The following is a 24,999-nucleotide window of genomic DNA, read 5'->3' on the forward strand; positions in this document are numbered from 1 at the left end:
GTCATTTTTCCATGTTGTATGTGGAGGAGAGAGACAACGTACAGTAACTCCCATTATGGTTAATGAGAGTTGAGCAACTAGACTCATCTAAACCCCCTGAGGGTTTAATTTAAAACCACTATGTCAAAACAACTCTAAGCCATGAATGAACACCAGACTTTTTCACATACCTACCTCTTCCCAGGTACCAAAAACAGTAGAAATAATAAGGGCTTGTTTTGTTGGGTTGGATTTTTAATACCATGCCTCAAAGAAGAGAAAAAAAAAAAAACAACAAAAAAAAAAAAAGGCTCATTTAAAATGCCTGTAAATTTTTTGGTTTATTTTAAATCCAGGGTGTTATTTTAATGCCATTTTTAAGTGAGTAGTTTAAAATTGGATCCCGGTTTTTCCAGTTGCTATGTGATACTCACGTGGAAATGCAGGAAGTTTTTAAAATTCATTTAAGCTACAGTTTTGCAAATTTAGGGCTACCATTATACAATGATCCTTCCCAGACCCAAGCCCTTAATTAATCTTAAGGTATCAGGCTACTGGACAATGAAAAAATTATGATTATTACACCATGCTTCCAATATGCCAACTGTATTCGTTCTTCTGACTTCCATATCATCATGTTTTAATACTCTCACAAGAGTCCAGGAGGCAGGCAAATACCTGTCTTTATAGCAGAAAATACCTTTATTTTCACATGAGCAAAGGAAACAAAAAACAATAAATGACTTAAGTTTCCCTATATGGGACTAAAATACAGTTCTCCAATTCCCTGTCCAAAGCTCACTTGTAGTTTTGACAAGTAAAAATGTTTTTTTACTCATAGAGAGTAAATGAGGCAGTAGAGCCAGTGGCAGGCAGAGCTCTTTTTTCTCCCATGTACATTCAACAATGCCAGAAACAGGACAAGAGCCTTGTAACCATTGTTTCCATGGTTTGAGTTCAATGGTAGTGTCGGGGAAGGCCTCTGTGTGCAAGTGATGACAAGGGAACGGGAGCTGAAAGTAGGAAAACTGGGGACCCTGTGTAGGTCAGAGGGTAGCAGGTGAGGGTCAGAGGGAAGTATGTGAGATTTTATTTTAAGTGAAAGAAACAGCAACCAGAAGTTTTTTGTTTGTTTTTGTTTTTAAATAGAGCCTTGCTCTGTTGCCCAGGCTGGAATGCAGTGGAGCAATCTGAGCTCACTGCAACTTTCGCCCTACTGGGTTCAAGCAGTTCTTGTGTCTCAGCCTCCTGAGAAGCTGGGATGACAAGTACCCACCATGACACCTGGGTAAATTTTGCATTTTTTTATAGATATGAGATTTTACCATGTTGGCCAGGCTGGCTTTGAACTCCTGACCTCAAGTGATCACCTGCCTTACCCTCCCGAAATGTTGGGATTACAGGTGTGAGCCACCACGCCGAGCCAAAAATAACTGTAAATTCTTAATGCAAAGGAATAACCTGTTCTTGTTTCTGTACTTTTAAAAATCTATGTCAGCTGCATAGTGGTAGATGGCAGGATGGAGGAGTTGGGGGAGTGATAAACCAGGAAACTTGAGAGCTTACTACACCCAGTTCAGACAAGATTTGGCAGGAGTAGTAGAGATGGTAAGTACCAGACACACGACATATTTTTGAGAAAGAGCCTCCATGTGCATTGGAAGGATGTTTCGAGGCTGTCAATTACACATTCTGGCATCATCTCCATGAGGAAGAATTCATAAGAAATGTTACTCATCTCTGGTGTTGTGAAGATTTCTGCATTTTTCTGAACAATCAGCCTATTTTTACCTTGAGAATGGATACTCTTTCCTTATTTAGGTTGGTGCTAGAAAGTTCAGGGCCAAATTTGTGACCCATCTAATTTAGTTTGTTTTCATGCTGCTAAAGACATACCCAAGACTGGGTAATTTATAAAGAAAAAGAGATTTAACGGATTCACACATGGCTGGGGAGGCCTCACAATCATGGCAGAAGGAAAAAGGAAAAATGAGAGCCAAGTCAAAGGGGAAAGCCCTTATAAAAACAGCCAATCTTGTGAGATTTATTCATTACCACAAGAACACTATGGGGGAAACCAACCCCATGATTCAATTATCTCCCACGGGGTCCCTCACATAACACGTGGGAATTATGGGAGCTACAATTCAAGATGAGATTTGGGTGGAGACATAGCCAAACCATACCGCTATCTCTAGCAAGTATATAAATATTGTGTATCTACTTGATGTCCTAACCTCACTTTTCGTCCATCTTACTTTCCTTTTACTACTTCTTGAATTTTGTTTGCTTTTTTAGAAAACAATCACTTAATCTTACTATACTTTATCATAGTCGCCTTAAATCATTTTTTAAACATTCTAGGAAATAAATGAACTAAAAATGTCTAATGGCAATTGCCTTGATTACTGTAGAAATCATAAATTGGAAGAAGGTTTGATCTACGAAAGGGCATGTTACGTAAGGCAACCGGTGTGCATGAGAAACCAAGATGATAAGGCTGTAAAAACGTGACTACACTGAAAAAATTCCTAACAGAGCTGCTCTAGACTTCCTGAGGAAGGCAAGACAGTGGCAAATACAACCCTGGGAAATCAAAGCTCACCAGCTGATGAGGTATCAAACCCTTCTGTTAATTTCTCTCAGCCAAGGAAAGAGTCGATTTCATCAGCCTGGCTGGAATCCACATGGAAATCTATGAAAACTGTGCTGGGGATGGGAGGGGTTGAGTATTTGTCATGCTCAAACCACCTGTTACTTCTCTCTCTTTCAGAGTAGGCCACTTTGGAATGATGAATATTAGTTATGTCGCCAAGCATGTGTGCACGTGTGTTAGGTACATAGGAATCCAGGTTGACACTGTCTTAACGACTGCAGTGTACTGCCTGGCGTGAGAACTTACCACATTATTCTACTTGTTAAATGAGGACCCTTTACAATTAAAAAACCAACATGGACAACCAGGGTCACTCATCTAGCAAATATTCATTTAACAAATATTTACTGACTACCTCCTATGAGCCTGGCATTGCCCAGGCAGAGGGCATGCATTCATGAATAAGCCAGAGAATAATCCCTGCCCTCACAGAGCTCACATGCTAGTCAGCCTGAGACACACACACACACACACACAAATTGTATAGTAATTTAGTGTATAAATGCTACAAAGAAACGTCAATTGGTGAGGGGTGAAATTTGCAGTAAGATAATGGGAAAGCCTATTCTGTGACATTTGAGCACAATTTGAATAGAGGTCTGAAGTTGAGTGAATGGGGCATATGCAGCATTCCATGAAGAATGAACAGCTGCTGGTTCAAGGGCTATGGAGGCAGCAGTGTGCTTAGAATGTTCAATGAACAACAAGGACTCTAGTGTGGTTGGAGCAGAGCGAATATGGGAGCTTTGAAAGTTCTGTGTAGCTGCTGTAACAAAACTACCTTAAATCGGTGGCTTAAAACAACAGCAACTGATGCTCTCATGGTTTTGGAGGCCAGCAGCATGACATTCAGGTGTCAGCAGGGCCACACTCCCTCTCTGCTGCTCGAGCTTCTCATGGCTGTCAGCATTCCTTGACTTGTGACCACATCACTCTAATGCCTGCCTTCACGATCATGTTGCGTCCTCCTTTTCTCCACGTCATCTTCCTGTCTCACTCTTTCACGGACACTGCCATTGGATATAGGATTTGCCTGGCTAATCCAGGATGATCTCCCCACCTCAAGGTGAGATACTTAACTCACACATCCACAAAGACCCCTTTCCCAATAAGGTAGCATTCACAGGTTCCAAGAATTGAGATATGGACCTCTCTTTTGAAAGATGCCCATTCAAGCCAATACAGGAAAAACAGTAAGTGATGAAATCAGAGGGGCATCATTGATGGAAGGGGGTGGATGGAAGAGTGCAAGTAGGAACCTTGTAAATCACTGTAATAACTTTGGCTTTAGTTAGAGCAAGGTAGGAAACCATTGTGGGGATAATCAGAGAAGTGACACAGATTCAACATGTTTAACAGGCTGGTGCTGTGCAAAAAACTTTAGTACTGAAGCCACGCAAAAACACATTCAACATGTCATTCTGCCTGCTGCCATGCAGATAACTGCCAATAGCATTTAATCCTTACAGTGATACTTTGTCAGCTTAAGAGCACGCCAAATTTAGATCAGAAATGAAAAACAACACAAGAAGAACCTGACATATAGTATACCTTCAGAAAATATTTGTTTACTAATTAAATGAATATTCCTTTACCTAACTATCCTGTTTTGAACCAAAATTAAAATTATCTCATAAATATGTATCAACCATCTAATATATGCAAGATTCTGACTCTAAGAATTAAAGCAATCACAATTTACCTAATGTGATGTTGACTGACAACCCGTTTTTTTAAATTTAAGATTTATATCATCTCTTTCTGTAAACAATAATTGAAGAATCTCAACTTAGTGGGATAAAATATGCTACCATTATATTCTTTGCCATCACTTTTCCAGCCACCCTATGTTGAATCCTTTCTGGACCTTTAACAGTATCTTGGGCAGAATGTGTAACTTTGTAGTCACTTTCCATAATAGTAAATCTCTCCAATTTAAAATTCTAGTCTTGGTTCTATTAAAATTTTATATCCTACAAAGCATAGACTTGAGATGCAACTTCTATTACTTACAGCTCTCTACAAATGTTTCCCCCATATGAGGGTAAGCTATGCTAACGTTAAAGGCAGAGTGGTCTTAGGTAACAAGTTGCCTGTCAATAGGTGACAGGTGACCAGTGCAATGGCGCATGCCTGTAATTCCAGCACTTGGGAAGGCTGAGGTTGATTGCTTGAGCTCAAGAGTGTGAGATTCGCCTGGGCAACATGGTGAAACTTCATCTCTACGAAAAATACAAAAATTAGCTGGATGTGGTGGCCCAAACCTGTAGTCCCAGCTGCTCAGGAGGCTGAGGTGAGAAGATCACTTTAGTCCTGGAGTTCAAGGCCGCAGTGAGCTAAGGTTGTACCACTGCATAACAGCCTGGGTGACAGAGTGAGACCCTGTCTCAAAAACACAAACACAAAACATACACACAAAGACAAAAAAAACAAGTGACGGGTAAGTGTCCCTGGTCTAGCTCCAAGTTCCATCTGCTGGGAGCCTCTGCAAATATGGTAGTCATTGTGGAATTAAGGGACATGTTTTCTCCAGAAAGGTATTAAAGTCTTGACCCCATTTGTTTCTGAGGATCCATTTACAAAAGGACAGTCATGTCTCCCTTTTAGGTCTCCTGGTGTTCCATGACCCAATCCCCGCTCTGGATAGGCCAGGACCTCAGTTGGCCCAGCACCTACCTGAGAAACCTAGTGCTAGCTGCCTGCTACTCTGATATTCACGGTCATATGCAGGAACCAGGGGACCTGCTGAGGTCGGTGCATCTGTACTTCTTCAAAGGGCTACCCAAAAGGTGGGGTAGTGGAGAAAAGTTGTTTTCATCTTTCTCCCAGGAACACTACTCCTCTTCAGTGACTTCTTGCTCTGCTAATACAGGCCTCTCCAACAAGCCTCCCCTGCCCCACGCTACGTTCAGAAATACGCAAACAAGAAGGAAGCACGCTTGTGCACTCATGTGCAATCCCAAACTCCACGGAGCACATGGGAAGCACTCCAAAAGCAACTGTACCTCCCTGCATTCCCATCTCATGACAGTGCCTGTGTCAGCCTGCTATTCTACAGCTTCATAGCAACAAGACGGGAAACAAGATGCCAGTGTCATTTTGTGGAAAACACCCCCCGAGGGGCATGACTTTCAAGGCAGTGGGAGTAATGACTCCAGAAGAGAGAAGAAGACAGCATCTCAGCACTCCTCATTTCAACTGCGGATCTTGGCCCTTATGAATCCTCTCCCTTTGCAGTTTGGGGGTGTGGAGGTTCAATGAGGTAGGAATGGTTCTGCTGCTGCCTCTCAGTAATGTGGATGTGGGGAATGTCTGTCCCCAAATGTCAGCCTTCTTGCTTAGGCTTTCACTGTTTATTCCAGGGCAATAAGAAAAGTTTCATTCAACATCTGCTGCACTCCTGAACTTCAATTACATTACTGCAGATATGGCTCCAAGAGAGATGGTTCTAGGGTTATTTGGTCCCTAAACAGAACAGAAAATACTAAGTAGTATTCTGGGCTTCTGCACGTGAAACACTCCAGAGTTTAAGGTAATTCCTGCTGATTTATTTTTATCCTGACACATCTTATTGAGCAACTATTAAAGCGATCTTCTTTGGTGAATGGAAGGGTATCACGGCTTACTTTTAAAATGTTAGCACACAAATCTCTTGAACTGGAAATTAATCTTAAAGATAAAAAGAACTCTTGATAACGTTAGGCATTTCGAAACCTATCAGAAAAGAGAAAACTTGGAGATCCAGATAAATGTAGCTCCTCCTGGGCTCATCTTATCTCGGAGCAATATGCTGCTAGCCAAGTTAAACTGCCCGGCCCCATAGAGACGGCACTGGAGAGTAAAGCTTAAACCTTCTAGACTTTCAGGAGTCACTTAAGTTGTTCGTATTCTTAATTGATAATGAAGCTTACCATAAAATAATAAAGCTACAAACAGCAAAATGCCCATAAAAATATAAAAGGCAGAGTGAATATTTAGGAAGATATACCGCTAGCAAGTGGGGCTAATGGGAAAGGTTTCAACTCAAGGGAGAGTAACTTCTCAGAACGCGCACCCCACACTACGTAGATGCATGTAGCACATGTGAAGGCAACTGGAGAGGGTGAAATGAACAATGGAACGTGAATCGAGAGTCCTGGGTAAAGCCCAGACTCCCATGAACCAGAGCTACTACGGGTCTGTGCCTCGGCTTTCCCATCCAAACTGCTCATAGGCCAATGAGGATAGAATAATTGTTGTTTCAGAAAGTTTCTTGCTCTGCTGCCCAGGCTAGAGCACAGTGTTACAACCACAGCTTAATATAACCTTGAACTCCCGGGCTAAAGCGATCCCTCTACCTCAGGCTCCCACGTAATTAGGACTACAGGTGCATGCTATCACACCTATCCAATAAATTTTTCTTCTTGTAGAAAAGGGTCTAGCTGTGCTGCCCAAGCTGGTCTTGGACTCCTGACCTCAAGTGATCCTACCCCGTCAGCCTCCCAAAACTCTGGGATTACAGGGGCATACCACTGTGCCTGGCTAAAACAAAGCGTTGATTCCAACAATGCATTGCTAGTCATAAAATATTATTTTAGTTAATTTAAAATATTGTTTTAATGTAAGATGTCAGTTATATTTGTATAAATATACTCTCCACTGCCATAGCTACCCCCAACATATAATACAAAAGGGAAAGAAAGAAAGAGCATTGCCTCAGTATCCTCCATGCTACAGGTGAGCTTTCCCCTCAATCAGTGTTAGGAGGTTCTAAATTCAGTGTGAGAAAGATGACCATCCGATACAAAGAAAGACTTCTGCTGGTTTTAAATCATCAGCAAGTCTACAACAATGCTGGACTTAATGGTCTTGAAGAACAAAGAACATGGTTAATCTTAGGGATATAAGGTTGTTTATTCCACCTGTTTTTCTCTCTTTAAAATCTGGGCTGTTACTGAGACTATGTGCACTGGCATGTCCATTCCTGTTATTAAAATACTGAAATATGGAAGTATTACTTATTACCTTTGCATGCTGTTCACCACCTCTTTGCTTCCTCCCCTGGGACTCTCCAGACCTCCCCACAATGCAGAAATTAATAGGCTGATGTCTGGCACAGCAGAGAGCTTTCAGGAACCACCTTTGACATTGGTCGGTACCATGTGTCATGCTAATTGTTACACATAAACATAACTCCACTGCCCAAGACGTATCCACCCATGTCCTGACCCCCAACTGTGGATAGATAGATGCTAAACCAAGGCTCCTGAAATATATTTAAATCCTGTGAGTAGAAATCTCACAAAGATAGTTTAGATTGCAAACTACTACTGTAGAGATTTTTAAGGATAAGTCCAATTTAGGATTTGTGCCCAGAAGCTGTTTGCAAATTTATGGTTATTTTTTCAGTTAATTAGTTTGAGAAAGGAAATGGCAGCTAAGTAAATAAATTAGATCATTAATTTGCAATAAATATAAATTAATTATGCTGATTCTAAGAGTTGAACACATATACAAATTATGTATCTATAATAAAAATAAGGAATATACATAAGACTCTATTAGGAGAAGAAAGCTATCTTGATTCACTGTGTTGTAAAAATCCATGTATATGTATTCAGTGGATGTTAACCGTTTGGATATGTACATGAAAATATAGAAGAATCAGTTACTACTGATATTCAAACAAATCTATTTTCATTCCAAATGGAAACTAGGATATATTTTGCACTATTTGAGTTAATTACATGACACTTCTTATAAATAATGATGTATTATTATTCCATTCATTACTTCTAATTATATTCCTTAACAAGTGCAAAGCCAGCCAACACCATGACCAGTCTTTTCCTGTTGCTTAAAATCTGATGACTTGCATGGAAAGCAGGTCAAAAATATGACCAGAATATAATGAACAGAGTTCAGTAATTGTTAACCATGACAGTTTAAAACTACCTGAAAAAGTTACAGTGGAAATAAATAGAAATGGTGAACAGCTTTTCACATTACAGGATGCCCATGACAGCAATTAATATGAGAAATATTCAAAGTGTTATCTTGATACATATAATTCTGATTCTAACATTTGCTAGAATTGAAGAAAGTACATTCCTCATATCCCTCTCCCAGGACATAAGCACACATTAACAGAATTATATTCTGTATAGATCGGCAGATTGTAAAGATATATTTTTCTGGTTGCAGAAGTGATTCTATAGCCTTTGTGCAATTCTGAGAAATGTACCTGCTAAAAGTCCTGATCGAAATTGCCAGTTGAATTTTTCTCCTCAAATGCATAATCAGGTCAGGCCAGCCCGTCCCATCCCATTCACACCAGGGTCTGGAGCTAAAGGTAAACCCGAGTATGGAAGACAGGCCAAGATCAAGGAAAGACAGTTAAAACTATATATTTAAGCAACAGGGACCTGGTGGACCACAAGGCTACTTCGTTTGTGCATATCCCCACCAGAGAGCAGGCAGCAAGGAGCCAGGAGAGTCGAGAGGAAGAGAAGGCAGATTCCAGGAAGTAGCCTAGAGGAGGTCTAGAGACCAACAAGTACATGCCTCAGGCACAGTGTTTCATGAGTATGTCACCTTCATTTTGATGGGGCCAGGGCAAAGTGCACAAAGTCCACACATTTTTCTCCATCCAATTTCAAACTTTCTTTGCACACATACAAAGTACCTGCTTAATTCCTTCAGTGTCGGCTACCAACAATCCATCATTCTGTCTATGATAAAAAATAAAGATGTCAGTCTCGGCTCCAGGAACAAAAAATAAATTTGGGAGAGGAAGTAACTAGCAAGGAAGGCTTCCCCTTCCCCTCTGGTGCCCATGACAGTTACTGCCTGCTGACCCTGTGTGCAGCCTGAGTCCTTCTCAACCTTGGCAGCTCACTACCAATGGATCAGCTGGAATATGAGATACAATGTATTTGTTTCTACATTGTAATTCTTTAAATGGTGAGTCAAGATGGATGATGGTCACATACCATAATACAAAGTTTGTCTTACAACGGGAGTTGGCAGGATTCTCTGTGGCAGATTTTAGACACCAAAAAAAGGTGTTGGTCAACTTAAAATGATGAAAGCATCCAATAACTTCCTTTGTTCCCATTGTCCAATGCCATCAGAAGCTGTTTCTAGTTGATGGCCATGTACTTGAATAACACAAGGGTAGGTGCACATTCATATGGAAACCTTTTCCATAGAAGTAGGAAAAAGAAAGCTCCAACTGAACAATGTTTTTGAACACAATAATCTGCTAAATGAAGTCAAGAAAAAAAAAAAACGTGACCACAAGAAAACCAACCTGCCCCATTACAATTGACAACAAGATTATCTTTGAACATTTCTCCAAAAGCTTCTAAGCTGGCTAATACATAACAAGCATGCGCAGAGCAAAGACAAGACATGTACTTAGGGCAATTTTAAGAGCAAAAACCTATCTTTAGCAATAAAGATATTAAAATAGTGCTTGTGCTCATTTTACTCATACAGGAAGGTTTAAAAAGAAACTCTTTAGAGAAATGAAAGATCACTAATAACTGCAGTTTCCTGAACAATTAAATGAATTCACAAGATTACAACCTACTGAGGAAATGACAAATATTTCTGATTTTTATGGAAGGACTAAAAGGGCGCTTTTATCTATAGCATCTATTCTGTAAGAATCACTGTTAAGTAATGAAGCTATTTTTATTATTTTCCTACTTATTTCAGGAGCGATCAACATGGTAACGGTCTGAAAATTGGGGAAACTTAACACTGCTCTTTGGAAAGTTAATATTCCGTATTAAAATACGTTTGTCAGAGTTTTCTTTTTTACCTTTCGAAGTTGGATCTTAAAGGACAGTGTGCATTTTAGCAAACCTTTTATTTCTAATGTGTCAGCAGAAAACGTCCTTTAAGTTACCTAGTCTAATTCTCTGACAAATACACTTTCTAAGGCCGTCCCTCCATGCATCATCCTAATGTTGTTTGGATGTGATAACATTCTGTGTGTGAAGGTCTTGTTTGGAAAAATCTGCTCTTTTTAATAACTGATTCAATAAACTGTTGATGAATGATTTGTAGAATGTAGTATGACCAGTGGGCAAGGTTTCTGCCATTACACACCCTGTTCAATCCATCCACAAATGTTGCTGTGTCTTCCTCGTGTTGTAGCGCCTTATGGCATTCAGAATAGCAATGCAGAGATCAATACACTCTCTGCTGAAAACAACAGAATATAACAAATGAGTAATTTTATTTACAATAAAAGCCCCAGTCCTCAAATGGATACCACTAATGTTTAAATTCATTTTCATGCTCAATTCAAGAAGAGAGATAGGCACAGCACAAAGCAAAGGGAGTGGAGTAAGGAGAAGTATTAACCATAATGGTTCAAATTGATTTAAGCCATGAACAATAGCTGGGCTGCACTGAGACACATGAATAATACGTTTGCTGCCGAATTCTGAATGTGTACTCTTCAAAATGATTCTATCACCAAGAAATTCTGAAAAGCAGTTTCCAGTAACAAGAAATTAATGGATTAAAGACATTCTGACATATTTTTCTAAGCGTTGCACCACAGAAGCCAAAGTGTATTCAATAGGCTTTAAACAGTGTTGGCAAGGACCAGAAGTGTTTGCTTCAGGTGGGGACAAGGAGGGACTGAAGTAGCTATTTCGAGAATGAAGCAAATCATCCTCCTTCAAAAGAGTATCTTTGGCCCCTGATTTGACAGTTCTTTTTCTTCCTCTGAAAGCTATGAAAAAGTCAGTGAGCAGAGTCATAAGAAATAAGTGTTGGGGTGGGGGCAGCAAAATGTTAGAAGAGACACAAGTTCAAAGATGACATTTACAAGCCTCTCATGAATGGCACACTCCCCAAAGGGCACCTGAATACCATTTTTAAGAAGAATTCATCAAACATACAAAGAAAATGTTCCATTTTATATGAAAATGCCAATACACTGCCCTTAAAACACAGATTGGTCCATTCACAAATTAACATGTTAAGAAATGGCAAAGAACCTTTTCCCATCTGCCATCAATTCATTCACTGCTTTTAGACTTAACTCCCTACACTCACGCAATTGTAAACAGAATTGTAACAGACAAAGGATGAAGGGAGAGCTGGAAAAATATAGCTTGGACATGATACTAAAACATCTGGAAAAAAGTGGTGATGAGACTTGGCTTTGTGCATAGAAATCGGGAAGAGGTGGGATTTCGGCACACTTTGTTTCCCTATTCTGTTACCTGGAACAATGCATATGCTCCTGATGTTTCCAGTTTCACTTTAGATTCAGTCAACATAGAACATTTGGGTGCTAAGAAAAAAGAGACGTGCAGGAGCAGGTCCCGCCCACAGGAAGGAAAGACAGTGCATAGAGAAACAGGGATGCACATACTTTGGATATGAGGCAGACTGGGCTGTATGGTCATGGTACCTGGAACAGGGTATGCGCTCAATAATAAAGTACTGAATGAATCAACATGTGAATAAGGAAGTGAGTGTCACCAACAAAGAGGACAGATTTTTTCCTTTTCTGCTCTTGTTGTTTTCCCTAAGAGGGTGGGACAGTTATCAAAGCACTTCATTTGAAATGAAAAGGATGGGGAGCATCTCCAGTTGAGGCGAGAGGCAGGATGTAAGGTATAGTAAAGGAATAGTACAACACATATTCAGGAAATAGCCGGAAAGAGAGGAGAATGACGCAGTACAATGAAGATCCTTAAAAACTATTCTAAGGAGTTTGGATTTTATCCTCGAAAATTAGATCTTCATTATTGGTTTATTAACAAGGGAAGAGGAGAATGGTATAGTTAGGGCCATGGTTTAGAGTGAGTTATAGGCTGGGCTGGAAAAGCCCAGAGGCAGGGAGATGAACCACACCTAAGGGCTACCCTAGGGCAGGCAGGATAGAACACGGAGGATGACAAAAGCCCACTCCACACATCTCGCCATTTGGGAAATGTCAGCGGGCAGAGCTAACCATGTCTTCCAGCCTCAAATCTCAGGACAAAAGACTATAGTTTCTGCAAGCAAATGACTACCTCATTAAGATGCATCTCCCAGTTGTAACATGGCAGAGTTTATAAAGGTAAAATAAAATAAAAAGTTACAAAATCATCACATAGAATACATTATCTACTGGCCCAGAGACTGTTTTAAACACTGCAGATGTGAATTAGCCTTACAGAATATACCGATTTTTAAAATGTTCTGGTTCTCACTGTTCTCGTAATCAGAAAGGGTTGGATCCTTCTTACTACCTTCCAAACAAACTGAAGTTTGTTAATTTTAATAAAATATTCTCCAAGTCCTTGGTCTTTACTCAGATATACAGTAACTGATCAGGGTTCATTTCCCAAATGGCAACACCAATGCCATCCATTAAGAAACTAGTTGTCATTCACTACTTGCTCACTGTTCACTACAGATATTTTCCTAGACACAGATATTTCCGCGTAATTATTGAGCCCAAACTTATATATGCCCCAGTTTTAGACACCACATTTTCCGAGTTTGTTAAAAGTCTGAAATACCAAGTTACTCTCAAGATATGAGTTCAAAAATTACAAAGCAAAGTTCATTCCATTATTAACCACCTTCAAAAGGGGCCAACGTGGCGAAACTCTGTCTCTACTAAGTATATAAACATTAGCCCAGTGTGGTAGTGCCCGCCTGTAGTCCCAGCTACTTGGACGGCTGTGGCAAGAGAATCACTTGAACTTGGGAGGCAGAGGTTTCACTGAGCCAAGATCATGCCACTGCAATCTGGCCTGGGCTACAGAGCAAGACTCTGCCTCAAAAGAAAAAGAAAAAAAAAAGTGGTGTATCTCTATGACCTCTCATTTTCATAGCACAAGGAATTAAGGTCTGTTTGTCTAAATTCACATTTTCATCCCAGGTCCCTTTATTTCTTTTCTCAAAGTCAATTAAGGCTGGCATCTAGATAGAGATGACATTTAAACCATATTCTTTTGACAACTGAATTTACAGACATTTTGCTTTAAAAAAATTCCCAAAGGAAAAAGCCCACCACAAACTTACAGCAAAATAAAATGTTTCTGTTATTCCAAGAAATTCCAGTCTTTTAAAAGAATTCAATACAAAATTAGCATTAAACTTAAATTGTTGTCTTCTAGGGACTTTCTAAATCATTCTAGTACTTTTTTCAATAAACAGAAGAAAATAGTTTCCTTTTAGACTCATTTCATACATTTAAAAAAAGATTTTTAAACATTAAGAAAATTAACAATTTATTTGGCTACAATTTTCATTCCGGAAATTTGGGAGTCTATAACACAATCACAATTATCTTTTGGTGAATGTTTTTCTTATTCATATTTTTTTCCGCATACAATAGTTATATGGCTAGGAAGGAAGATTATTTATAAAGTTCTCAAGCACTCCCAACATTTTCACTGCAAAAAAAATGTAACTTAGTCTGAAAAACCTCTTGGCATATTTGTACATTCAGAACTACTAAGAAATTCATTTTAAAGCAAAATCATGTCTCAGTGTGGAAAATACTTATTATCTGAAAATATCAAATTTTATTCTGTTGTCTTCTGCATAGTAAACTAACTTAAGTGGGAAATAAAAAAAAAAAACATCCTGAAGAGTCAATACAAAATTCATATGCACACAATCAGCGGTGATACTTTCAACAACATAAAAATAGCTCCCCAAGCATTTCACCAATACTTGTTATTCCCACTGCAAAAGAATAGAGCTCCTGCTGAAGTCTACAGGAGGAAAGACTGCAGCTTAATAGTTACAGGGAAATAAAACAGCTCTACCACCAATGACACTGGTCAATGATCTACAAGCTGGTATTTTTCCCAAGAGAAAATGCTATTTCAGGTCCCAATATTTTATTTAAAAAGTTTATATGTATAAATTTAATTAAAATGCACAACTTGAATGATCTCCAAGAGGTAAAGCAACAAAGTCGGCCTCAAATCCTCACCTATCTTACTTCCACATCACAAACGCACCATCCAATTTATTAAAAGTCACAACAGACAAGTTGAAAACCAAGTGCCCGTGATATTCATTGGGCCCATTTTAGAAGCACCTATTTATTTACTCAGCTATGGTAGTGAAAAGGTCAAGCAAAAATTCACCTCCAAAGCCATGGTTGCTAAGCAACTCTCTTCAGAAGTTCTGCAACATTGATCAAGCATATTACTGGTGCCACCAACTGGATTCAGAATAAATGTGAGTAACATCTTACCTGGTGTCTCCAAAGTGGGAGGGAGATGGATTCTTTACTTACCTTTTTGGACAGACTGGAAGCCAATCTTGTATTTATATTCATCTGGCTGGCTAGGCTCAGAGGATTTTTATTTTTTCTCTCCAAAAAACAAAAAAGGATACGTCCTGGTACCACAGGTTTCCTATTCACAAGAGCGAAGGACAGTTCCGTTTTGAGAAACACCACAGAAGGCTTGATGAGATGTTGGCCGAATCTGAACGACATTTCGTCAACTGTTGAAGTCCAAAAGAAAAAACAGTGGACAGTTGTAAAATTTAAATGAGAAACTCAGTTCATATACCACCTTAGAGAAGCAAATTTCATTACTACAGATTCGTAGTTGCAGAGAGGATGCCACTGAAATTGTTCCTCATTGAATGCTCACCAAGATGCATTCTGGGCAAGTCTTCCTAAAATACTCCTACTCTACCTACCAGTAGAGTAGAAGTATTCTCTCTAATCTAATCCTTGATTAGAGTTAGTCATTTTCAAGCAGAAGTTTGCACATGGACAACAAAACCGCCTTTCCCCTTTCCTTCCTCAGCACTTCACAGTGCCACCTTAACTCAAATCCACAAGGTCCTATTTGTCAGATACTTATTTTTACCCATCTATTTTGTCATCTCTGCTAAGCTAAACATTTTCATTAAGTATTAACTATAAATCTTATAATTCTTAAATGCTTCTCTCAAATGCTTTTTATTCATATAATAGCAATTTAGAACAAGTACAAACACTGTCTGACCTCGCCTACCATTACAAAAACATGAGCACTCCCAGAGAACTATTCTAGTAAAAACTCCAAAATTAAGGAGGAAAAAAAAATTCTTAAAGAAGAAGGAAGAACCAAAATGGAGTCCAAAACGAGAACAATTCCTGGCTGTGATAGAGTCACAAAGCAGCAAGGTACCTGAAATGTTCTGCGTCCTCCTTTTGAGGGAAAGCCATGGGGTGAGAGGGCAGGGGACGGAGGCTGAAAGGAATTTGGCACATGGCACAGCTAAGACAAGCCAAATCCATCTAGCACCAAGGAATGACTTTTCAATCAGATAAATGCCAACATATGACAAAGTTACTTTGTGAATGACTAGGAAGCACCAGCCCTAGAAAACTACTTCATTTTTCTAATTTGGCAACAGCCTAGTACTAAACTGATGAACATGGATCAATCTATGGAAAAACAAAGAAAGGATTATAAAAAGGATAAAATTAGAAAATAGTGGGCTATTTGTGATACTATAAAATATATATTTGTTTTTCAACCCCATTTCCTGGCATGCAACTCCTAAAATCTGTAGAAACTCCAAAGTGATGACTTTTTGTATGCTAATGATTGACAGGTGGCTGGCAGCCTCTAAGAGTCTAGGTTGCTTCAGAACGGGGCTGGTCACAAGGAGGACCAAGGCAGGATAACAAGGCTGGAACTTTCAGCCCCACTCCTCAGTCTCCCAGGAGGACAGAGGGGCTGAAGGTCAAATTGATCACCAATGGTCAATGGTTTCATCACTCATGCTTACATAATGAAGCTTCTGTAAAAACCCAGAAGAACAAGTTTAGGGAGCTTCTGGATAGCCGAACGCACAGAGGTTCCTGGAAGATGACTCACCCTAGGAGAGCATGGAAGCTCCAGGCTCCTTTCCCCATACCTCACCTTATACATCTTTTCATCAGTATCTTTTGTAATGTTTGCTGTAATAAACTGGTAAACTTAAGTATTTCCCTGAATTCTCTGAGCTGCTCCAGCACATTGATTGAACTCAAAGAAAGGATCATGGGGTCCCTGATTTATAGTCAGTCGTAAGTTCCAGAGACCCAGACTTGTGACCAGTGTCTGAAAATCAGGGGCCCGTCTCGTGGCACTGAGCCCTCAACCTGTGGGATCTGAGACTATCTCCAGGTAAATAACATCCAAATTCTACTGAATTGAATCAAAGGACATCCAGCTGGAGTCCAATGCTTGGTGTGTTGGCAGAAAAAAACCACATATTTGGTCACAGTAGTATACACTGTTGATTGTTGTTGTTGTGTGAAAGCAGAAGAAAAAGCTGTTGAGTGTATTTCTTTCCCTAGACTATTTTATAAAGCACATGAATAATGCATGATTGTTTAATGATTCTAATATTCTCAATGACACACAAAACACAGAGTTGTGCAAATGTCATTTACTATGGAAGCACCCCATAGCAGAACTTTACACAGTTCAGGTACTAAAGAAATAAGATGGGAAGGTTTGCCTCAGTGATACAGATACTGGTTCTTAGAACATTTACAATGAGTGCTCATTAAAACTGAAGGGTCAGTAAAGATGTTGACAATCATCTAGCCCAACAGTTCTCAAGGTGAGGTCCCTTGACAATAGCATCAGCATCAGTGGTGAACTTATTAGAAATGCAAATTTTGAGGCCCCAACCCAGACCTACTGAACCAGAAACTTTGGGCCCAGCAATCAGGACTTCCACAGCTGTCCAAGTGATTCAGAACCACTGATCAAACCCAAGTATCCTCCCAATCCTTGAGCCCTTTCCTACAGAATTCCTGCCAAATGCTAGCTAGCATATGCTTGAATATGTCCAGTGATGGGAAGTTCACTACCCATTCCTCCTAAGAAAGTCAGCTCTACAAATTACATAGGCGCTCTTCACACCAAGACTATCTGTTTTTCATGGCTTTATTACTTGGGATCATATAAAACAACTATCATGCAAGTGAGAGTGCTTCAGATATTTGGGGTTAGCTATTCATTTTTCCTTGTTTTTCTAGAATAAACAGCAAACCACATCAACCATTCTACAAATAGCATTGATTCAAGTGACCTGTGGCTATTTCCCTCCCCCGAATCTACTTTCTATAGTCTTAGACACACCACTTTGATTTTGCTTTATATAACACCCCACCATATTATATATGTGGGACTATTCCTACTACTGGGTTCGGGGGATGGGAAAATAACCCCGGCACCCATAGTCCTTTGACATATGATTGGTTCGGGGGTGGACACAGGACCCCAAATGATCCAATCAAAGGTAAGGACATTCTTCCGAGGAATACTGCTGATAGTAACAAGGCCACTTTCAGCTGAGTTGTCAAGCTGGTAGACTATGAACCTGAAACAGCTATGAGTTTTCCTAAAAAGAGTTGGCTTGATATGAAAGCCAACACCGAGGCAAAGACACTGAAGACATAGAGACCCATACCTGATGACACTGTCTGAGCACCTGAATCTAGCATTCCAGGAAGAAGTCATGTCCCTGAAGTTTGTTTTCCTTTCAGGATAATGGAGCAGAGTGGAGTTAGCACAGGCTCTAGTTGATGAGCTACTGTTATCATGAGCCCATGAAAGGCTCTTCTTTGTTTTTACTTTTCTTCTTATTTTCCTTCTTTTCCTCTATGTCCAGTCCCATTCCTTCCTTTCCCACCACAGGAATTCACTTTTCCATAATTAATGTATTATTCAGAATCCTCTTTACATGTTTGTATACATACATTTTATTTGTCAAAAATATATAGGGCCCTTATACATGGTTTTAAAATTTGCATATAAATTGCAGGTTTTAAATCTGATTCTTCTGTATTCTCTCAACATCGTTTTAGAAACTCATTCGTGTTCCTATAAACAACTCCTTCTCACTGCATACACTGTAGTATTCCCTGTCTATTCCTCTAGTACTACACAGCTAGCCTGATTACAACCTTTTACAAGCTACACTGTGACTACCATTCTCATACATGTTTCCCTGGATTCCTATCCTAGCATCCCAATGGTAGGATTCAGGTCGTATACTTACTTAGATTTTCTAAAATATATGCACTGGCTTGCATGCCCGCCCAGCAGCAATACATGAGGATTTCTAATTTCCTATATCCTTACCACCACTTGATAGGGTACTTCCTGCTTTCCAAGCTTTTAATTATTGAATGGTAAAATGCTGTCTCTTCCTTTCACTTCACTTGCCTCTAACAGTGATATGTGTGTATATGCATGTTTCTCCTTCTATGAATTGCCAATTCATATACTTTGTCCTCTTTCATATTGCTCTCCTCCCTTCCATTTTCTAAGTTTCTAGAGTCCCTTGTATGTTCTAAATATTGATCATGGTCTATTAAACATTATAATTATATTTTTACCATCTGTTAATTTCTCTATTGTTCCCTCCATTGAACAGAAATCATTCATTTTGATGTATTCCAAATCCATCAATTTTCTTTTTATAGTTTGTGCTCTGCAAATCTCACAGAACGAATCCCTCTTTACAAGGTTGCAAATATATATATTCCTATATTTTCTTCTATCAACTTTATATTTTCATTCTTAACATTTAGCTGTTTACTCCACTTGGAGCTTTGTTTATAGTATGAAATACAGAAACAGATTCATTTTTCTCTTTTTGTGAGCCAATTTTCCTAGTACCAATTCCTGGGAATGATTGCACTAAGTTCCCATATATACGCAGGAATAGGTCTAGACTCCTGTCTATTCTGCTTCAGAGCCAGATGCTATAGAACAGAGGTCACACTTTTGTGTGTGTGTAAAGGACCAGACACAGCAGGCCGCACAGTGTCTGTTACAATTACTCAACTTTGTCATGGCAGCATGAAAGCAGCATGAGAAGGTGTGGCTGTGTACCAGTAAAATGTTATTAGAAAAAACAGACAGCAGCCCAGATTTGGTTTATTGGTTGAATTTGCCAACTTCTGCTGTGTACTGTTAATGTCTTAAGAAAACAGAGGTCCTCCTTCTGTATTTATTATCTCATAAATTTTAGCCTCAACTCCGCCCCTTTCAAAAAAAATTCTTTCTTAGATGTTGATCAGACTGAATTTAAAATTTAAGAGGGAATGTGACATCTCACAATATTCAATGAAGCCATTTATGAATGCTGCATTTATGCTTTTTAATACCATAATAAAACTCTTGTAATAGAGTTTTAAATTTCCCTTATATGTTTTATGCATTCTATCTTAGATTTATTCCTAGATAAGCTTTTAGTTTATGTCACTATTATAAATGGCATCTTATTATTGTCCTAGTTTATAATTAGTAACTCCCAATATAGCAGAAAGCTATTGATTTTTATATGTTCTTATAGCTGGCAATCTAGCTGAACTCTTGCATTGCTTCCAATGGTTTCTGCTGATTCTCTTTGTTATTATATCTATGATTTCACTTAGAAATAATGACAATCGTATTTTTCATTGCAATTTTCCTATTTTTTGTTTCTTTGTCTTACTGTGGTCAGGTATCTAGTAATGTGTTGAGAAGCAGAAGTAATATAGGCATCCTTGCCTTATTCCTTGACCTTAAGAGGGCTGAGGTTAAACGTTGTATTTTTTTTTCTATTGCAAATGATGTCTGCTCTAGATTTTTATTTATTATTTTTTAAAATGTACTTTAGGTTCTGGGGTCCATGTGCAGATCATACAGGATTGTTGCATGAGTACATACATGGCAAGCTGGTTTGCTGCCTTCATCCCTCCATCACCTATATCTGGTATTTCTCCCCTCGTTAACCCTCCCCACCCTCCCCATCCCCTGCTGTCCCTTCTCCTAGCCTCCTCCAACTGAGCGCTATATGTCATGCTCCCCTCCCTGTGTCCACGTGTTCTAATTGTTCAACACCTGCCTATGAGTGAGAACATGCGGTGTTTGGTTTTCTGGTCTTGTGTCAGTCTGCTGAGAATGATGGTTTCCAGATTCATCCATGTCCCTATGAAGGACACGAACTCATCATTTTTTATGGCTGGGTAGCATTCATGGTGTATATGTGCCACATTTTCTTTATCCAGTCTATCTTCGATGGATATTTGGTTTGGTTCCAGGTCTTTGCTATTGTAAACAGTGCTGCAATGAACATACGTGTGCATGTGTGTTTATAATGGAACAATTTATAATTCTTTGGGTATACACCCAGTAATGGATCAAATGGTATTTCTATTTCTAGGTCCTTGAAGAATCACCACACTGTCTTCCACAATGGTTATGCTAATTTGCACTCCAACCAATAGTGTAAAAGCGTTCTTATTTCTCCACATCCTCTCCAGCATCTGTTTTTTAATGATCGCCATTCTAACTAGTGTGAGATGGTATCTCAATGTGGTTTTGGTTTGTATTTTCTAATGACCAGTGATCATGGGCATTTTTTTCTAAGTTTGTTGGCCTCAGATGTCTTCTTTTGTAAAGTTTTCATAAACTTCACCCACTTTTGAATGGATTTGTTTTTTTCTTATAAATCTGTTTTAGTTCTTTGTAGATTCTGGATATTAGCCCTTTGTCAGATGAGTAGATTGCAAAATTTTTTTTCCATTCTGTTGGTTGCAGGTTTGCTCTAATGATTGTTTCCTTTGCTGTACAGAAGTTCTGGAGTTTAATTAGATCCCATTTGTCTATTTAGGCTTTTGTTGCCAACGCTTTTGGTGTTTTAGCCATGAAGTCCTTGCCTATGCCCATATCCTGAATGGTTTTGCCAAGGTTTTCTTCTGGGTTTTTGTGGTGTTAGGTCTTATGTTTAGATCTTTAATCCATCTGAAGTTAATTTTAGTGTAAGGTGTCAGAATTGGGTCCAGTTTCTGCTTTCTGCACATTGCTAGCCAGTTTTTCCAACACCATTTATTAAACAAGGAATCCTTTCCCCATTGCTTGTTTTTCTCAGGTTTGTCAAAGATCAGATGATTGTAGATGTGTGGAGTTGCTTCTGAGGCCTCTGTTCTGTTCCACTGGTCTATGTCTGTTTTGGTACCAGTACCATACTGTTTTGATTACTGTGGTCTTGTAGTCTAGTTTGAAGTTAGGCAGCATGATGCTTCCAGCTTTGTTCTTTATGCCTAGGATTGTTTTGGCTATGTGGGCTCTCTGTTGGTTCCATATGAAATTTGAAGTGGTTTTTCTCCAGTTCTGTGAAGAAGGTCATTGGTAGTTTGATGGGGGTAGTGTTTAATCTATAAATTACTTTGGGCAGTATGGCCATTTTCACAATGTTGATTCTTCCCAACCATGAGCATGTAATGTATTTCCATCTGTTTGTGTCCTCTCTTATTTCCTTCATCAGTGGTTTGTAGTTCTCCTTGAAGAGGTCCTTTACATCCTCTGTTAGTTGTATTCCTAGGTATTTTACTCTCTTTGTAGCAATTGTGAATGGGAGTTCACTTTCAATTTGGCTGTTTGTCTGTTATTGGTGTATAGAAATGCTTGTGATTTCTGTACATTGATTTTGTATCCTGAGGCTTTGCTGAAGTTCCTTATCAGTTTCAGGAGATTTTGGGCTGAGGAAATGGGGTCTTCTAAATAGACAATCATGTTGTCTGCAAGCAGACAATTTGGCTTCCTCCTTTCCTAACTGAATACCTTTTATTTCTTTTTCTTGCCGGATTGCTCTGGCTAGAACTTCCAACATTATATTGAATAGACAGGGCATCATTGTCTTGTGCCAGATTTCAAAGGAAATGCTTCCAGTTTTTGCCCATTCAGTACGATATTGGCTGTGGGTTTGTTGTAAATAACTTTTGATATTTTGTGATATGTTCCACTGATACCTAGTTTGAGAGTTTTTAGCATAAAAGGCTGTTGAATTTTGTTGAAGGCCTTCTCTGCATCTATTGAGATAATCATGTGGTTTTTGTCTTTGGTTCTGTTTATGTGATGGATTACCTTTATAGACTTGCATATGTTGACCCAGCCTTGCATCCCCGGATGAAGCCTACTTGATTGTGAAGAATAAGCTTTTTTATATGCTGTTGCATTCTGTTTGCCAGTATTTTATTGAAGATTTTTGTGTCAATGTTCATCATGGATATTGGCCTGAAGTTTTCTTTTTTTGTTGCGTCTGTGCCCGGTTTTCGTATTAGGATGATGTTGGTCTCATAAAATGAGTTGGAGAATATTCCCTCTTTTTGTATTGTTTGGAATAGTTTCAGAAGTAATGGCACCAAATCCTCTTTGTATGTCTTGTAGAATTTGGCTGTAAACCTGTCTGGACCTGGGCTTTTTTAAGTTGGTAGGCTATTAATTGCTGCCTCAACTTCAGCCCTTGTTATTGGTCTATTCAGGGTTTCAACTTCTTCCTGGTTTAGTATTGAGAGATCACAAGTGTCCAGGAATTTATCTATTTCTTCCAGATTTACTGGTTTGTGTGCATAGAGTTGTTTGTAATAATCTCTGATGGTAGTCTGTATTTCTGTGGAACCAGTGGTGATGTCCCCTTTGTCGTTTATTGCGTCTCTTTGATTCTTCTCTCTTTTCTTTTTTAGAAAAGAGTGGTTTATCTATTTTGTTCATCTGGCTAGTGGTCTATCTATTTTGTTCATCTCTTCAAAAAACAAGCTCCTGGATTTGTTCATTTTTTGAAGGGTTTTGTGTGTGTGTGTGTGTGTGTGTGTGTGTGTGTGTCTATCTCCTTCAGTTCTGCTCTTAGTTTTTGTCTTCTGCTAGCTTTTAAGTTTTTTTGATCTTGCTCTTCTAACTCTCAATTTTCATGATACGGTGTTGATTTTAGACCTTTCCTTGTTCCTCATGTGGGCATTTATTGCTTTAAATGTGTTCCAGAGATTCTGGTATGCTGTGTCTTCGTTCTCGTTGGTTTCAAAGAACATCTTTATTTCTGCCTTCATTTAATTGTTTATCTAGTCGACATTCAGGAGCCAGTTGTTCATTTTCCATGCAGTTGTGTAGTTTTTAGTTGTTTCTTAATCCTGAGTTCTAATTTGATTGCACTGTGGTCTGAGAGACTGTTTGCTATGATTTCTGTTCTTTTGCATTTGCTAAGGAGTGATTTACTTCCAATTATGTGGTCGATTTTAGAGTAAGTGTGATGTGGTGCTGAGAAGAATGTATATTATGTGGATTTGGGGTTGAGAGTTCTGTAAGTGTCTATTAAGTTTGCTTGGTCTAGATCTGCGTTCAAGTCCTGGATTGCCTTTTTGATTTTCTGCTCTAGATTTTTAATAGGAAGCCTTTATCAAGCTAAAAATATCCCTTCTATTTCAAGTTTGCTAAGGTTCATACCACTTTGTGAAAAATTAGTTTTATGAAACGCTCTTCCTATTTCACTGATTACACAATTGCTTCTTCCGTGCCATTAATGTGGTAAAACATTAGCAAATCAAAAATACTTTACTATTCTTTCCCTGTTATGATTAATTCAACTCAGTTACAAGGTATTATTTTCTAATATACTGCTAGATTTGAATTCCTAGCCTTTTGAATGTTTTAAGTGAAGTTGTCCAATGATTTCTCAACCTAAACTTATTTATTTAATTATATTTGAGATTGAGTCTTGTTCTTGTTGCCCAGTCTGAAGTACAGTGGTGCAATCTCGGCTCACTGCAACTTCTGCCTCCTGGGTTCAAGAGATTCTCTCTCATCCTCCCAAGTAGCTCGGATTACAGGTGCCCACCACCACACTCAGCTAATTTTTGTAATTTTAGTAGAGACAGGAATTTACCACACATTGGCCAGGCTGGTCTCAACTCCTAACCTCAAGTAATCCACCCAAGTCAGCTTCCCAACGTGCTGGAATTAGAGGCATGAGCCATTGCGCTTGGCCAACTTATCTGATTTTTATTATCAAGATCAAACATAATAGCTTGTTTTTTCTTTTTTGTTCCAAAGGAAGATTTTTAAACAAGCATTTCCTGTTTCATGAGAGTTAAACAAAACTCTTTTGTCAAACTATCTTTTTTCCTGTGCCAAGAAGGACTAAGTTTTGGTAATCATTACAATATATTGTTTTCTGATTACTTAAGATTTTTTAATTGTATCAGTTTCTTAGCCATATATCCTTTTCACATAATACTGATTAAAAACTTATCTTTACTGGATTTAAAAACAGTCTATAATTATTTCATTTACCTATTTCGTATTGTGTTTATCACGGTACATGTAGATGTTTTGTCTTCATCTGTTATTTGAAAGTAAGATCTATCCTATTATGTTTTTCAAACAATAAACTTCTGGTTCGTTGGCTTTGTTAATTGTTCTCACTTTATTACTGCATTTGTATTTCTTTCCTGATTTGTTTTCCTTTTTTGTTCCTTCACATTTACTGTGCTTCAGTCTTTCTAGTTACTTGAGTCAAACCTTGGGCTTATAGGATTCCAGACTTTGTGTTTTTCTCTTGGGTAACAAAAGCTATATATT

At 38.8% G+C, this 24,999-nt stretch overlaps 1 protein-coding gene across 10 annotated transcripts in view; it reads right to left on the minus strand.

The window, feature by feature from the left end:
• The window catches only part of FHIT (fragile histidine triad diadenosine triphosphatase), a 1,501,749-nt gene that overhangs the window by 828,192 nt on the left and 648,558 nt on the right, over positions 1-24,999 (minus strand). For all 10 annotated transcript variants that reach the window (XM_032289593.1, XM_032289590.1, XM_032289591.1 and 7 more), the window contains one exon: positions 14,993-15,103. In XM_032289593.1, coding sequence (XP_032145484.1) covers positions 14,993-15,095 — 103 coding nt within the window. In that variant the 5' untranslated portion in view covers positions 15,096-15,103. The remainder of the gene's footprint in view (positions 1-14,992; positions 15,104-24,999) is intronic.

Source organism: Sapajus apella, unplaced genomic scaffold (assembly GCF_009761245.1).
Source record: "Sapajus apella isolate SASKATOON/1434 unplaced genomic scaffold, GSC_monkey_1.0 scaffold23, whole genome shotgun sequence".
NCBI classification, from domain to species: Eukaryota; Metazoa; Chordata; class Mammalia; order Primates; family Cebidae; genus Sapajus; species Sapajus apella.